We start from the raw sequence: 16,991 nt of genomic DNA, 5'->3' as shown, positions 1-16,991 counted from the left end.
TTGTTTTCCAGCACATTCAATGATGAGAGACAGTTTTTATTTGTTAAGTGTATCTCTGTGTTGTTGGCCCATCAACTCTGTGTGCAGTTTGAGAAGAAGACAAAGGTTTTGCTGTTACCTGATATATGTACCTCTTTAACGCCAATGCACAGTCCAATTCTGCCCAAATTATGGTTTCCTAATAATTTTAAATAAAAATATAATAATCCTACAATCTGATCATATGGGCTGTTGAAAATCATTATTCTCATTTGGCCTTTTAACACATGTTCTGTGTAGTGTATGTGCATTTTTTTAACTCGCAACACCATAAGTTATGTTTTCATTCGAATTTAAAGTTTTAGGCAAAAAAAATAAAATTCAGCTACATAAATTGTGAATTGAACTTTTATAAATTGCTGCTTCCCACGATAGCATGTTTATTTATTTAATTTGTCCCTTTTGATGTGTGATAGAGATACAACGTGACTTTTACATGTTTCGTTTTATGCAAAATATCTTAAGAATTTCTCGATGGATTGTCATGAAGTTAGATATAGACATTCATTGTCTCCAGAGGATGAATTCTAAAGACTTTGGTGATCATCTGACCTTTCCACTAGCACCACCAGCAGTTCAAATGTTGCCTTATAGAGCATTATATTTTGCACATGATCTTTTTAACTTCTTAAATGACACATTTGAAAACTTATATATATATATATATAGCCTATAGATAGTTATATAGTTTAATTAGAATAACTGATTTTATTATTAAGTTATTATGCATCTAAAGTAATGATTGGTTTAAAAAAACAAAAAAACATGATGCCTTTATTTTGAAATTTCAGACTTTCAGAACTGTCAGCTTCCGTTCGTGTTCCGTATTTCGCCGGCCGGCATGATGCCACATCCGGCCACTTCACCGCCAGTTTACGAGACTTTCTCTGTTGAAAAGCAATATATTATTTTAATGTCAATGCAGCCAAGAGTGATACAATTAATGGTGAGTTTGTTATCTGCAGCTGGAATTAATTTACGGAGGATTTGGTAACGTGGGCGAGAACGCCTGCTTCCACTTTGTTGCAAACTTCAGTGACAGTTTCATCATCAGGCAGCTCTCATTCAGGGGAGGAGTCGTGCACATGCAGAGTCCACCTCTGCTGAAGCATTTCTGTGATAAATGAAGGAATCACGGGCTAAAGAAGATGAAGAAAACTCAATAGAAGAAGTTTCACAGGGCAGGTACATACACAGGACAAGCCAAACTGGGACTTCAGGAGTTGACGCTCTTAATTACTTTACCATCAAGGGAACCAGGAGGGTAATTATATTTTGACTGTACAAGCGATCACTATAATGTTGCCATTAAGATATACTACTCCTCTAATTTATCTCTGTAGTAATACCAAAGTTGAATGTATGTGATGATATTATGTTGTGCATTTCTCACTCTCTGTATGTCTCTGTGATAATACAGACATTAAACTGACCATGCTGCTACGAAGGCTGAGCCTGTGTTCAAGGATCCCATTGGATTACCCGAGACACGTATGCCGGTTTCTCACCAGACCAGTAACACAAGGCAAGCCATCCTGCAGAGCCACACTGTGACAGTTTAACTCATGTAAACACTGTATAAATTATACAGTCTCATCCAGCAGTGTGGATTACAGTAAAGTAAATAATTGTTAGTTGCAGCTCTAAAGTTAACAAAAGTTGTTATAGTTTACTTTCCTCTGTTTTATATTATCGTTAAAAAAAAGTTTAAATTAAAAGTTTTTTTGACTGTTGCTCTGACAAAATATCCAGTTGAACAGGCCATCTCAGGCATGACATGATACAGTCTACTACATGATTTACTGAAAATATAACAGATATTAATCAGTAAGTAAGTTTCAGCAGTGCTTCTTATGAACTGCAGTTGCATCATACAAACGTGGACTGAGATGCAGGGAGTTTTCTAATCCAGTCTGAACAAGATCTCTCTCTCTCTCTCTCTCTCTCTCTCTCTCTCTCTCTCTTTTTTTTTTTTAATCTCTTTTTTTTTTATATCTCTCTCTCTCTCTCTATCTATCTATCTCTCTATCTCTCTCTATCTCTCTCTATCTCTCTCTCATGCGCTTCATTGTTCAAGAGAGATGTGTCAGCACAGGCTTTTCTGCTTGTCCTGCTGATGTGGCAGTTTGAGGTCTGCGATTATCTGTTTCCCAGGTTACAGATGACTGCAGGCGAGGGTTTGTCTCAGTCATGGAATCACATCGTGAGGAAATCATATATCAAGTTATCGACACATAGACTTTACCATGTGGTTACTTCCTACAGACTTTATTTATTGAATTACCAGAAAACATTGTTAGAGATATTAAACCACCTATAAATATGCCACCTACACCACTACCTTATCTTTTTCTTATTATTTTGCTTTCTGATTTAATTTTCAAAATTAGATGAAAGCTTACGAACTTATGAAAAGTTACTCCTCCTTTTGTTTTCCAATAAGTAACATACATTTTTTTAGATAAAACATTTCCTTTTTCACCTGTAATTTAAAAATAGCATCTGGTTCCCTTTATACAGTTCCCCAGACGAGAGCCCATGCCAGCTCCTTCGCACACCGCGGTGAACTGCGTCAGGCCAAGAGGATCGTAGTCAAGCTCGGCAGCGCTGTGGTCACCCGTGGAGATGAATGTGGCCTGGCTTTGGGGAGGCTGGCCTCCATTGTGGAGCAGGTGAGATGCCAAATATCAGCACAAACTGAACTTCAATGAAGTGTAAAATAATAAAAGTCCTGTGGAAAATTCACCCACTTAAGGAAAAATGTTGTCACTTATCCGCTTGTGTCCTGCCATAGCGATATTCTCTTAGTTATTGGAAGATATTACCACAACAGCACAATAGGTAAATTTACTTTTTTCAAAAAAAATAGTTACCAGTTACCCATAAGGGGTAAGTAAAAAAAAAAAATAGTGTTTTAAAGCTAAACCCTCGGAGTATGACCGGCTGTGTTTTCTAATTGGGTGCATCGTTGTCCAGGTGGCCATGCTGCAGAATCAAGGCAGAGAGATGATGATTGTCACCAGTGGAGCGGTGGCTTTTGGCAAGCAAAGATTAAGACATGAGATCCTGCTGTCCCAGAGTGTCCGTCAGGCGCTGCACTCGGGACACAATCCGCTCAAAGACGTGGTAAGAAAAGGTGGAGGAATGTGTTGAGGCTTAAGGTGTTAAAAGTTTTTTGAGACTCAAATTATTTATCCAACTCTGTGATCAGAAGTTTATGTTTCACCAATTTGCATGCAAGATATTAATACCATCATCCGGCAGGCCAGCTTTCAGATAAGAACAGTTGTTCCTATGATTAACTGATTAGTTGTTCAGTGTTTCCCAAAGCCCAAGATGACATCCTCAAATGTCTTGTTTTGTCCACACATCAAATATGTTTAGTTTAGTGTCATAGAGGAGTAAAGAAACCAGAAAATATTCACATTTAAGAAGCAGCATTTTGACTTTTTTATTTTCTTTTTAAAATGATCGCTTTAAATCTTTGCAGCTCTAGTTGAGGAGATAATCTATTTACCCAAAGACTCAATGTAACCAGACATCTACTGCATTTGTGTTGAAGTCCTTGCCAGTGCTGGAGGCCCGGGCCTGTGCGGCGGCGGGACAGAGTGGCCTGATGGCGCTGTATGAGGCCATGTTCACCCAATACAGCACTTGCACTGCACAGGTACTTGTACACTTCATAGGAAAGTATTCACTTGGAAATGTGCAAGAAGCGTATGTAGTACTCAGTGATATTTTAATCAATTTGTCTAACTCACTGCTCTTTTGTTGTTGTAGAAAACATACTTTTATTAATTTAATAATTTAATGTTTCTGTTAATTCTGCCGTCAGGTCCTGGTGACAAATCTAGATTTCTATGATGACCAAAAGAGGCAGAATCTGAACAGCACACTGCAGGAGCTGCTGCGTATGAACATCGTGCCCTATCATCAACACCAATGACGCTGTGGCGCCCCCGCCGGAGCCCAACAGCGACCTGCAAGGGGTAAATGTGGTTACAAATGGGGGGAGGGCGACGCTCGTTGTGGTGAGGGTGGCAGAAGGGGTGCTCAAGTGATTGTTAGAGACGTCATTTAGTCGATTAGACAATGAAACCCTTCTGCCAGCCTGCCTCACCTCCGCAGCTCTGCCCTGAACCATTAAGGCACGTGCATGCAGGGAGGGGATGGATGGCAGTGCATGCCGTCACTGTGACAAGGAGGCCGGGAACAACTACTGTAGGTAGACTCCTCCTTTACTTGTTCTCCTGCAGAATCACTTCCTTTATTTGGTTACAATTCTACGTCACTCTCTCTCCTTCTCTCTCTCTCTAGATGCCTAATGACAAAAAAAAGAAAATCTATGAAGGGTTTGCAAATAATTTCGAACCCCTTGTGTGCTATACATGATTATTTTGAAAACTTATATGGACTTGATGTGGCTGTTTGTATTTTGGTTAATCATCCAGGGGAAAAGAATGGCACTAGCATGAACAGATGGTCCTCTGGGCCGCTGACAATTTCACTTTTTTACTGTAATAGTCCCTAAAAATGTGCCCTGATGGTCCAGCAGAGTGACAGTTCTGTAACAGAAGAATACTTTGCACAGTTTTCAAATACATGCGTGCATTTAGATAATTGTTTATATTTATCAGCTGTCCTCTAGCTCTTAAGAAGAGACTGGTTGCAGATGTCTGACTTTCTGTCTTCAGGAGCTTACATCAGCAATTTTCTGGCTCTGTAGGTGATCAGCATTAAGGACAACGACAGTCTGGCGGCGCGGCTAGCTGTAGAGATGAAGGCTGACCTCCTTATCGCCTTGTCTGACGTGGAAGGTATGTGCGTTGCCACAACAACAGTATGGGTCAGCTGTTAGGTAACAACACCATCTGTCTGCGCTCTTCACCGGGGGAAAAAAACAAAAAAACACCCCTCTCAGGGTCATGTGAGAGAGACAAACACAGACCTTCTGCCGTCATGTTTGAAATTGATGCTGATGGGGTTGCCACAAGGTGTGTGTGTGTGTGTGTGTGTGTGTGTGTGTGTGTGTGTGTGTGTGTGTGTGTGTGTGTGTGTGTGTGTGTGTGTGTGTGTGTGTGTGTGTGTGTGTGTGTGTGTTGTGTGTGTGTGTGTGTGTGTGTGTGTGTGTGTGTGTGTGTGAAGGGCCATTCAGTATCAATTGAGTAGATTAGAAAGATCGACTGAGAATCATTTAGTTTAGATTTATCTGTTGTAGTTTTTTAGGATTGTGTGTCATGCTGAGTCGTGAACTTTAGACCCCTGTGTGGTGGCAAACAAGTTGTGCAATAATTGTTGATTTCTTAGGACTGTACAACAGCCCCCCCGGAACAGATGACTCCAAGCTCATTGACAACTTCTACCCTGGAGACCAGAACACCATCACTTATGGTACAAAGTCCAGAGTGGGGATCGGTGGCATGGAGGCAAAGGTACAATGAAAGATCACTGTGTTTATTTACATTCAAGTTAAAAGCCTCGTCTTAGTAAGCACTCATCAGATGAGCAAAGTGCAGCCTGTTATGTGATAGTCTTTGTTTCTAGTGAGTGCAAGAGCAGACTAACCTAAGTACATTTAGACAAGTCCTGTACTTCGAGTATGTACTTTTTACTAAATCAGTGGTTGCTTGCCTTTTTTGGCTTGTGACCTCTTTAACCTCTAGCAGTTCCACCAAAGAAACCTTTCCCCTCTAAAATTCTAAACTCAAATTATTCATAAAAAAAGCTCCAAATATATATTTTTTGTCTTTGTTTTTCGAATTTCCTTTCACAACCCCCAGATTTATCTTGTGCTCCTTAGGAGGGGCCTGACTCCTAATCTGGGAATCACTGACTGGACTACATTACTGAACTGTGTAGTTTCTTTTAGCACAGGGGCTAGTTTTCTTTAAATATGTACCTTTGACACTGAAGTACGTTTTTGATTAATTAGATTTTAAATGCAGAACCTTTTAACTTGCAATGAAGTATTTTCACATTGTTGTATCGGTTCTTTAAATTAAGTAAAGAACCTGAGAACTTCTTCCACCACTGCTTACAATTCTGACTATTGTTATCCTGCCTAACCATAAGTCAGCTATACTCTTTCTCCTGGGTTCAAAGTGAAACCACAAAGAAATATATAAAATATTGTCCTTTCTCTTTATGTAATGTGCATCTAAGGTAACACATGGTTTCAACATTTATGTTGAGATTGTAACTCATCCTCTTTTTAAAAAGTAAACATTTCTGTGTTTTTCTGCAGGTCAAGGCTGCCTTGTGGGCGCTGCAAGGTGGCACCTCAGTGGTCATCGCCAATGGCACCCACCCCAAAGTAACCGGTCATGTCATCACTGACATTGTGGAGGGCAAGAAGGTGGGAACCTTCTTCTCTGAGATCAAACCTGCAGGTGAGTTCACCTGGGCTGCATGCTTTTTCTCTCAACCTCTTCTCACATTAGTATAATTGCTGCAATATATTAAACTAAAATGAACTCTGTCTAATAAAACCTGAAGTTTGTTCCGTTTTTGTTAAAACCCTTTTAAAGATTTTATGGTCATTTTGGAGATTGTTGTTTGTGGTGCTGTCAAGGTTCTTTGCATCAGACTAAGAAGTGCTTCTAATATTGTCCATGTTTTTAACAATGAGGATGGACTAAATATTAGAAACGCGTCTTTATAACAAATTCAGTTTAATAGCACCACAATCACAGTCTCCAGATCATCAAGTTGAGTCAACACTTCTGTAAAGCGGACCATTATATCCTGCATGAAGGTAGGATCGGAGTTATTCTAGGGCTGTAGTAGTCGTTTTAACAAGGTTTAGTTAATAAACTGGCGACTGGGTGTATGTTGAGTAACGCGTGTCCTGTCCCGGACCCTTCACCAGGCCCAACTGTGGAGCATCAGACAGAAATGGCACGTAACTCTGGAAGAACCCTGGCATCTCTGCACCCAGACCAGGTGCCACATTGTTTTTAAATAAGAACAAAAATGTATTTTCATGTGTTCAGTCAACATCATAAGTTGTGTTTTACTAATAGGCTCTAAACAAACTTATCATTTAAAAGGATACCCCTAAGCTTACCTTTTTTTGATCAGATACAGAAACACTGACCTCTTGTGGATAGATGTGCTCCATGCTCATCCTGCCTGTATGTTGTTGACTGTGTTGTCAGAGGAGCGAGATCATCTGCCATCTAGCAGAGCTGTTGTCTGAAAAGAAGGAAGAGATTCTGGCTGCCAACAAGATGGACATGGACCTGGCTGTGAATGCAGGTAACGGAGCGCTACATTGAGTGAGTGTGTCAGGGTTAGAGATGATGTAGCAGTGACGTACCTGGCAAAGTTTGCAGCAGCGTTTCAAGACTTTAGAGTCGATAATATTTCCACTACACGATTATCGTGGCCGAAAGAATTCGCTAATGATATAATCACAATATACATAGATAGAAAATCTGAAAAAAAACCCCAATTATTATACTATAGTAATACTATATTGTATACAATTTATTATTTATAATTTTGCAGAGTAAAGTGTGGAAACAAACCCCTCTGGTGCTTTAGGTCCTTCCTTAGAAATATAAGGTCATGTATCCATAAACAGATTATGTTCTTGCAGGAAAGAATATATTATAATTATAATCACAATATTGCAACATAATCTTTTCTAATTCTGTAAATATTTCCAAATGGGCAGTTGACTTCATATTTTCCCTCCAGAGGGCGACTATCACTTTCTCTCTGCTCTGCCTCAGTTAATAAGAGTTTGATCACATGATACACTTTGCTCTCCTTTCTTTCTACAGGCCATTTGCCAGCAGCCATGCTGAAGCGTCTGAGCTTGTCACCGGCCAAACTTAACAGCTTGGCCGTCGGTCTGCGCCAGATCGCTGTGGCCGCCCAGGACAGTGTGGGTCGTGTGCTGCGCAGGACCAGGGTGGCTCAGAACCTGGAGCTGGAGCAGATCACTGTGCCCATTGGAGTTCTGCTGGTCATCTTCGAGGCCCGACCCGACTGCCTGCCACAGGTATCCAGGCAGAGCTGCCGTCACACAAACAGATCTGGCAATTTAGATTTAACATCTTAAAAACCCTTTTTTTGTCTGGAAATTACAACAAATTATTATTTTTTGCTATACTTTGAAATGCCTGCAGTAATATCACAAACGCTGCGTGTTTTTCCCGCAGGTGTCTGCATTGGCCATAGCTAGTGGCAACGCTCTCCTGCTGAAGGGAGGCAAGGAGGCAGCCAACACCAACCGGGTGCTCCACCAGCTCACCCAGGAAGCCCTTTCCATGCACGGAGTCAGAGAGGCGGTGCAGCTGGTAAATCATGTTCCCTACACATCTCTTACAAGGCAGTTCAAACCTTACACGTTCTCCCAGCCCATGCACTTTTCATGGACTGGGAGAACTTAGAAGTCTGGAAGAAAATGCATCGGCCCAATCAAGCCTGTTTAGCATGTAGCTGCTGTGGGTGACAGAGCTGTATTTGTTACAAGGTGAGAAATCGCGAGGAGGTGGAGGATCTATGCAAACTGGACAAGATGATCGACTTGATTATCCCTCGAGGTTCATCCCAGCTGGTGAAGAACATTCAGCGGGCGGCCAAGGGCATCCCGGTGCTGGGTCACAGCGAGGGAATCTGCCACGTCTACGTCGACGCCGAAGCCTGCGTTGACAAAGTCATCAAAATCGGTCAGAATATATAAATCTCCCTGCAGTTGGTGTTCATTTCTACTGTATTCAAATTATCACCACTCACAAATTCACTAAATGTTAGTGCTGGTCGGCCATTTCTGCCAGACGTGTATGTCATCTTGTACTTTACTTAACCATTAACCAGCTATGAATACGGCAGCGATTGACTTATTTCCCTGTTCCAGTCAGAGACTCCAAGTGCGACTACCCAGCTGCATGTAATGCCATGGAAAGCCTGCTGATTCACAGGGACATCCTCAGGACTCCACTGTTTGACAAGATCATTGACATGTTGCGCACTGAACAGGTGAAAAAATTCAGATGCTTTCTTAGTCATCCCATAAAATATGAGCAAATGTTCCCTTATCATACTAAATACAGTCTTTGAGCACATACAGGTCAATATATATGTTTCTACAAGAGGACTCGTAATAATTGTGTTTGTGTTTATCTTTCATCTGTGTGGTGTCACTAGGTGAAGATTCATGCTGGCCCTCGTTTCGCCTCCTACCTGACATTCAGCCCTTCAGAGGCAACGTCCATGCGGACAGAGTACGGTGACCTGGAGTGCTGCATGGAGGTGGTGGACAGCATGCAGGAGGCCCTGGACCATATTCACAAGTATGGCAGCTCCCACACAGACGTCATCATCACAGAGAATGGTAGGTGGCCCAATATGTTCCTGCTAGTATGTTCTTGTTGTCTCTCTCTCTCTCTCTCTCTAACAATTAGCATTTTAAAAAGGCAAAAAGATGCAGTCTTGCATTATTCCCGTCATATCTTACCTCACCGCGGTGTAAACGGCACTGATTTAATCTAGGTCAACGTTGTCTTGCTCTATGCCTCTTCATTTAGGTGTCTGATATTCATCAAGTTTCTTACTCTCTTGATTCACCTTCCCCCCATTCATCTCACTTTCTGCCACAGGCACTAATGAGCAGTGACACTTTGTTGTCAGGATGAGTGCACAGCCTCCCTGTGTGACTCCAATGTAGGGGACAGGAGCCCACTTAAAATGTAGAGCAGATGCTAAAACACAATATAAAAGTCGTCCCTGTCATAACTTTGGGCCGAGTTTAAACACATTTCTGGCTTTCAAGTGAGCCATCACGACGCGTCTTTCTAACTCGTGTTGATGGAAACCATTCTGTGCAGTGTCCAGAGTATTTCCTGATTCTTAAAGGCTGTACATAAAGGTTTAAATACAAATATGCAGAATATTCCACATATTTCTGTATGATCGGAATAAAAGAGAGCAGCATTTGAAAAGTGCAGGAGAAAGTGTGCTGTTCACATTTCTACATTGAGGAGTAATTTCACCTGCAGTGAAGGATGTGCTGCCATCTGGTGACCACAGGAGGTACTTCACCGAATTAAAAATGCACTCAGTTGTTTAGACAAGTAGAGCAAGATCTATACCAATGATAGACAGAAATATACAAAAGATAAATAGATACACTGGGTAGTATATGGAGAAAGATAGATAGAGAAACACTGGGTAAAAAAGATGTATAGAATATATGCGTATGATATTTAAATTGCCAGTCACATTAGTGTATTTGTAGTCTTCATCATAAGGAAAAACCTGCCTTGGCGCCTTCATTCTGCAAACATGTGATCTGATTTGATTCACTAATACACATTTTACTGAGTATTTACATCTACACAAACTGGATTTTACAACTCAAGGATTTCTCCTGATGACATTTGGAGTTTGTAACACTGGGTGTGAACCAAAATACCATCGGCAGACATATTTTATAATTGCAGCGGCAGCAAAGAACACCTGTAATTATTATGTCTGCAGATTTGGGATTTCTTTCATTCACTCCATTAATGCATTATTTCAACTCCCAAGGTTGTGCGCTGGTGGCACCAATAAGCTGTCTTTCTCTTACAGAGGACACAGCGCAGCAGTTTCTGCAGCAGCTGGACAGCGCCTGTGTGTTCTGGAACGCGAGCTCGCGTTTTGCTGATGGCTTCCGCTTTGGACTTGGTACGTGGGGGTCTTCTGATTGTGCCTCTTTTCCTTTGAAATCTTTTCCAACGGCCTACATATTTTGTTATTCTCTCTCAAACATCTGCAGACTCTCTTTCAATACATGTGATGTGATGTTTTTTCACTCACTTTGCCGTCTTTCTTCCTCTCTTGTCTTTTTAGGAGCGGAGGTGGGTATTAGCACGGCCCGTATCCATGCCAGGGGCCCAGTCGGCCTGGAGGGGCTGCTCACCACCAAGTGGCTGCTGAGAGGGGACGGGCACACCGCAGCAGACTTCTCTGAGCAGGGTACCATGAAGTACCTCCATGAAAACCTGCCTGTTGGGCCTCCTCTCGCTGGGCAGAGGGACAGCAACTAGACCACTGATTTCACAAACACTCACTTGGCCTCAGCATTGGTCAAACTGGTTTGCACTGCCCTCCAGCAGCTCCGTCTGGGCGCGTGTTGCGGATAAAGGATGACATCACCGTTAAAAAGAAATCTCTGAAGCACACAGCATGGAGAGAGAAGCTTAACACACCAATGGTACAAATGTTCCCTGTTCAGACTTCAGACTGTTACTAAGAGTTTACAAGTGTTTTAAATTCTACCTCAGCTTATGATTCTTTGTATACGAGTTGTCAGATGTCAGAATATTAACCATTAGCTTTATTAATATAGTAAAAACGGTATAAAGATGGGTTTTTTAGAAACCGCATGAAACAATTCAAAGATTGAGATTTATTGGGGAAGATGATTCCATTCGGTCGGGACTGAAACGGCAAAGATCACCTTTTTGTTTTGCAATTGGAGCGTTGAAATAAAAAGAAACGCGGAACTAAAAATAGGGAATCGAAGAGACAAACGTGTACTTTGCCAATTTTATTGTGTAAAGCCTCCCAAGAGTTAATGTATTTGTGGTCAAAGGTCAGAACAGTTATTCTCTCTAGCCAATAAAACACAATATTATGATGATGAGCATGTTGTATCTTTTATCTAAAATATGTTTAATTTATTTAATATTTTATATCAAAGTCTCAAAAAAACAAACAATTTCTGGCTATAATTGTACATATTCTGTAACCAAGGTCTAATTTTCTTTAATTTATTGCATTGGCTCGTTACCCACAAGGATCATACTGATGGACTGTAAGTGCTTTCTTTGTTCATTTGAAGTTGTTTTGTTTCTTGCTATAATTCCAGGTTGTATGTTTCTGAATCTACAGGTTTTATGATTAGATGAGTTGATGGTCTAGATCATTTCAGACATGGAACTAATAGCGCTCCAAGTTGGCATTTAAATAGAACATGTAGCTTCCTCTCAGTTAAATTAAATACATGTGTGTTACAGATTTTAAGATTTCTGTATTAAAACTTAATTACATGGTGAGAATTTATAGCATAATGAACATTTATACAAAAGTATAAGCACATTTACCAGTTTTTGTTTTTAAAGCAAGTTAGAATACTTGTATGCATCCATTTTATTTACACTTTTTTTTTTTTTTTTTTTTTGATCATTGTTACAAGTTGTGCTCATTTTTCCATGCTTTGCTGCGTTCCCGCTTGTTCATCGTGGCGCCCAAAGCCTCTGTCAGAGCAGGAACAGTAATTGACAAGCTGCCTCCTTCAAGCTGGAGGGGAGAACGCAACTGCTTTTAAATTAAGCTTTGTAACATTCCAGCTTCTGAGCTCCTATCTGAAGTCTTGCAATGCACACTTAAGGGTTGTATAATAGCAGTATTGTAGAATAAAAAAAGTTGAAAAAGAATATTTGGATATTTTTCTTACTTTCTTTGATTTTTTTGCACTTGAAATGTTGAGGATTTTTACACGTATGTTCATCTCTGTCCTGGCACTAGTCTTTCTACTTTCACAAAGAACACAAATTAATGGGGGGAAAAAAGTCGTGCTTTTCTGAAAAACAGATGTCTAAAAAGGGCCTTTTTAAAGTTGCCCATAGGGGAATTCGCATTTGCTGGAAGTGGGGCAAGGAAGAAGGAAGACAATACTATAGAGGTTTAATTATCCAGCCATCAGAAATGAAAAGAGGGAGCGGGAGAACTGAGACTAATAATGGAATCACAGGCTTATGTTCTGGGTTTCTGTTTCTTTCGTTTTCTTTCTCTTTTCCAGCATCTAAAGAATTCATTCTCTAAATCGCACTACTTACCCTTCAATCAGCTTCCCATCACCGAGTCCAAAGGGTTCAGAGATGAAGAGGGAGACAAAACTCGGATCTCACTCTTTTGTCCTATTTATGTGTGAAGCGATTGAACAATATCATCTAAATGACTTGAGGTAGAGAAGGAACAATCCAGGGACATTGAGTATTGCCTGTTTGATGCGTAGTGTTTTATAGAACTGTATTTTACAATATTGCATCAAAGTTGTTTGCCACAGTAACGATAGCTATTCAGGTGCACCTCGTTTGCTTTATTAACTCCAGTTCTCTACTTAAGTAATGCCAGGACGCTGAGGAGTGTTTTGTGATATGGAAGGACGTTATTGACTGAAGTTGTGGTGGATTTTGCATTGAAATAATCATATTTCATATATATATATATGACAATAAACTGCAACTCTGTATGTTAGATTCTCAAGATATTTCCCCGCTGGTTTTGATCACTGCAGTTCTGATGTATCACTCTTTATGGCTCCTAAAAGCTCACTAAACTAAGTGGATGTTATAAGTAGAAGATGCAGGAGAACTAGCGAGTGTTGCAACATGACTGTACTAAATATTTAAGGCATTTCCGGTTATTTGCCTTTTTAATGTTCTTTTTTTGTGAAGTTTGCAGGTTATAACCATACACTTCCAACACACATGACCATACACTTGTTTTCCGTAGTTTTATATAAGTCGAAAGTGCGTACTTTCTGATTTTGATTAATATTTGAAGACACTGCCCCTTCGCGACCTTAGATTAACTTCCATTTGCTGTTGAGAACTTGCAGCATGTACACTTTCCTCTCATCTCTTATCTGGTAATGCCCCAGACCCCAACTGATCAGATCCCATGTTGCACCCTGTTGATGTTGTGTTGTCTGCTGGGTATTGTTGTCCTACAGATATAAAAAAAGGGTGATGAGGGCAAATCACTGGACTTGTACAGCAAAGTCGACAATCCTTTAATTGGACATTACTCAAGGCCAGAACTCATATTTCTTGTTGTGCTTGATCTTAAGCGACTCTCAAATGCACTCCCCACTGGGCTTCAATTTTTTTTGAATCAATAATTAATGGTCAAAGTTATTTATTCATGTGTATCTTTGCCAATTACGCAGTGTCTAATTAACAATTTCAATAATTGATATTTATTTCTAAAAGGGTTCAGTATCTTGGGCTGATGAAAAATGCATGAGCAGGGATGTGGACTGGGTTTTGTTTTTTGTTCTGAGAGAGCTTGATGCTCGGGGCTAATACCAGACCACTTTGACTCCGACTCTTTGAGTTGCCACTGGCCCTGTGATGTGGATCTAATATGGGCATCTTTCACAGACCCAACGTGCTAACTCTGCACCATGTGATCTCATAAAGACTCCTACATGCTCATCCTCAGATACCCTTTTTTTTGGTCTTTTAATATCAAACTTCAAAGAACAAGCTTCTGTTTCATTGATAATTTTTCTTTGTGTATGCGAAATGTCGATATCACGGCAAACTGTAGAAAGTCTTGGTCTAGGACCTCGGCGGTTACACTTCTATGTAACTCTGTGGCCTGACGAAACTAAGTTCAAACACCATACTAAAGAGAAAAAATATTCCTCAGATTTATGAAAAGCCATATCCCCTGATCTTTTTTTATAATGACAGCTGTAGTAGTCAATAGAAAATGAACAAAGGCTCGCTTTAGTTGACTTTCATCAAGTTTTCTTTTATTGTGATTCCAGTAGGACAGGAGGTTGGGGACCGGCGAGGCAAACCATTTTGCTCTGGGACGACCAAAGCAAAAAAGATCATCACTATTTATTGAGTATTGCTTGAGCATTGAGTCGGGAAGGAACTTTTACCCGACAATGCAAAGCAACCCAATAAAACCAGAACCCGACATCAGACGCACCAAATCCCTCCATCATTAAAATGTATGACTTCAGGTTTGGACAGCACGGTGTTGAGACCACACTGAAACAGTGCTGGCATTAGGGGAACAAGAGGGCGGGGTGTTTAACAGTGGGGTAAAAAGGGTCAAAAACAAAACAAAACTGGGAATCAGTTGAGATCGGTGACGCGTCTCAGAGAGCCGATGGTTGGGTTGTTGCTTCCCCACTCGCTGTGCCTCCTGTACTCTCCAGGGCGCAGGAAGTACTGGCGTCCCCTGTAATGAGGGTGCTCATGCAGAATCCAGTAGCCCTCCATGACATTGACAGAGGAGATGTCACGGGTGTGGAAACGTTCATTCAGATCTGGGCAGTCATCCATCAGCTCCAGATTCTGGCCTCCAAAGTCAGACCTCTCAAAGATCTTCATCCTGTAGTTCCCGTTGTACTAGGAATGAAACGATGATACCGTCAACTTCCACCCACAGTAGAATAACTGGGTAAATTGATAGACTAACTTTTTTTCCCGTACTAAACTTTGCTCTGATCCAATGACCTTGTCAATATTTTTCTTTTTCACTTGACACAAATCTTTTTTACTGCAGTTATAGGTCAAGCTATACGAGACTTTAAAATCGCCACAGGTCCTGGCACAGAGTGGTGAAAAAAGAGGACTAGACTAGAGAACTAAATGTCCTAAACTGGCACTTCTACAGAAAACCTTTAGTGAGAACATGGCTGCAAACAGGGTAACACATCAGTTAAAACTCACAGATGGCACCATACGGCAGGAGCGGATGCAGTCATTGAAGCCGGACCAGCGCTGGTAGTCGGGGTACTCGCCCTTGTTCAGCATGTACTGGTATCCGCCATAATTGGGCTTCTCGTATGCCACCCAACAACCGCTGTCCACTTTTATCGAGTTACAGCGGCTGAAGTGGTTTTGCATCTCAGGACAGTCACTACTGCACTCATAGTGACGACCCTGGAAGTTCCTGTCTTCGTAGAAGATAACCTGCAAGTGATGGATGGATGGACATTATCCCCACAGGGCTATAACAAAGACAAACTATGACTATTATTAGTATCTTATACATGAGCTGTTATCTGTCTCCCAGCTCTTCAGACTCTTAATCAATAATAACTTGAACTTTTAGTCTCATTTATTTTCATAACCATATCATTTGGTATTCTGAGCCAGGTTTGCAAGTTAGCTTTATCCAACAAAGTTACAGAATAACTGTAAGTGAAGAGTTTTGGAATTGATGCTTGAGGGAGTATGAAAACATGTCCCAAATTGTGCACCAGAGGCAAAAGTAAAATACAGAATAGCATGTGCTATGATTTTATGAAGAGAAAAAAGTCTTGGCCTATTTTTCTATATAGACATTGAGACTCATAATAATATCAATGCTTCACCAACAGAAGATAAAGGCATACTGTAATCAAGTCAAATTAAGTCTAATTTAGAAGCTTTTATTTTGCAGGTTATTTAATTTCCTTCATTACATTATTTTACTGCCTTTCTATGTAATTCCCTGTATATGTTATGAACCTAAAAATACAGTAAACACTCCTTCACAACTACTGACTACTAGCCACACACGGTTGTTATCACACAGTGAAGGTCTTTAGCATTTTAAACCCCTTAGATTCAAACAAACTACACATGAAACATTTTAGTTGCTTTTCCTATATAGATTTCAGAATGCGCTCTTACCTTGCCCATTGCAACTGTGATAACTGTGTCGGGCTGTACCAGACCTTTATAGGCCCTGCTGGGATCAGGGCTTTGCAAATGTGAAACAAAGCTTTGCCGCGTCAGCGTAGTAGTCTGTATAGACTGCAGAACACTATAGGACTGTTGAGCTGCAGCAGCCGCTTTGTCTCTGTCAAAGCTCTGTCTTTCTATGGAAAATACTGTACAACTGCACTTTCTCAAAGGGCTACAATAAGAGTTGCAACATCTGCCTTTATTTGTGCGAATGCCAGAAACCTACACGCAGACTGTGAGGATAGGCAGCGCAGCAAAAATAAAAAAGAATTCTTGTTTTCGACAGGTATTAGACACATATATAGATCATTATAAGGATTTTTTATTTTGAAGATGTACAATATATTGATATGTAGATACTTTATTGATCCTGGGGGAAATGTTACAAAGCAAATGGACTGCCTGTCCAGAGAGTGTTGTACTCCAGACTCATTGTTGCATGGATTTGTTCAAATAAGCACACAAGGCACATTGGTT

The 16,991-nt window shown here is 40.6% G+C and overlaps 2 protein-coding genes across 2 annotated transcripts; one reads left to right on the top strand and one right to left on the bottom strand.

Moving 5' to 3' along the window:
- Positions 1 to 968: 968 nt before the first annotated feature.
- Positions 969 to 12,451, top strand: aldh18a1 (aldehyde dehydrogenase 18 family, member A1). The gene is given in 20 exon segments (XM_029457147.1): positions 969 to 985; positions 1,094 to 1,303; positions 1,460 to 1,564; positions 2,560 to 2,711; positions 3,016 to 3,165; positions 3,602 to 3,706; positions 3,875 to 3,964; positions 3,966 to 4,028; positions 4,766 to 4,856; positions 5,347 to 5,471; positions 6,284 to 6,428; positions 6,908 to 6,981; positions 7,197 to 7,296; positions 7,827 to 8,047; positions 8,208 to 8,345; positions 8,522 to 8,717; positions 8,906 to 9,027; positions 9,196 to 9,382; positions 10,621 to 10,716; positions 10,882 to 12,451. Coding segments are annotated over 18 exon segments (2,343 nt in total). The 5' UTR covers positions 969 to 985; positions 1,094 to 1,303; positions 1,460 to 1,473; the 3' UTR covers positions 11,079 to 12,451.
- Positions 12,452 to 14,905: 2,454 nt separating this feature from the next.
- crygmx (crystallin, gamma MX) lies at positions 14,906 to 16,469 on the bottom strand. Its single transcript, XM_029456714.1, has 3 exons — positions 16,461 to 16,469; positions 15,513 to 15,767; positions 14,906 to 15,188 (listed from the first exon to the last, which is right to left on the bottom strand). The coding sequence occupies exons 1-3, from the start codon at positions 16,467 to 16,469 to the stop codon at positions 14,913 to 14,915; spliced, it is 540 nt and encodes a 179-aa protein (XP_029312574.1). The 3' UTR covers positions 14,906 to 14,912.
- Between the last annotated feature and the right edge of the window lie 522 nt (positions 16,470 to 16,991).

Source organism: Cottoperca gobio, chromosome 19 (genome assembly GCF_900634415.1).
Source record: "Cottoperca gobio chromosome 19, fCotGob3.1, whole genome shotgun sequence".
Taxonomy (NCBI): Eukaryota; Metazoa; Chordata; class Actinopteri; order Perciformes; family Bovichtidae; genus Cottoperca; species Cottoperca gobio.
This window is presented reverse-complemented; position numbering and strand designations above follow the sequence as displayed.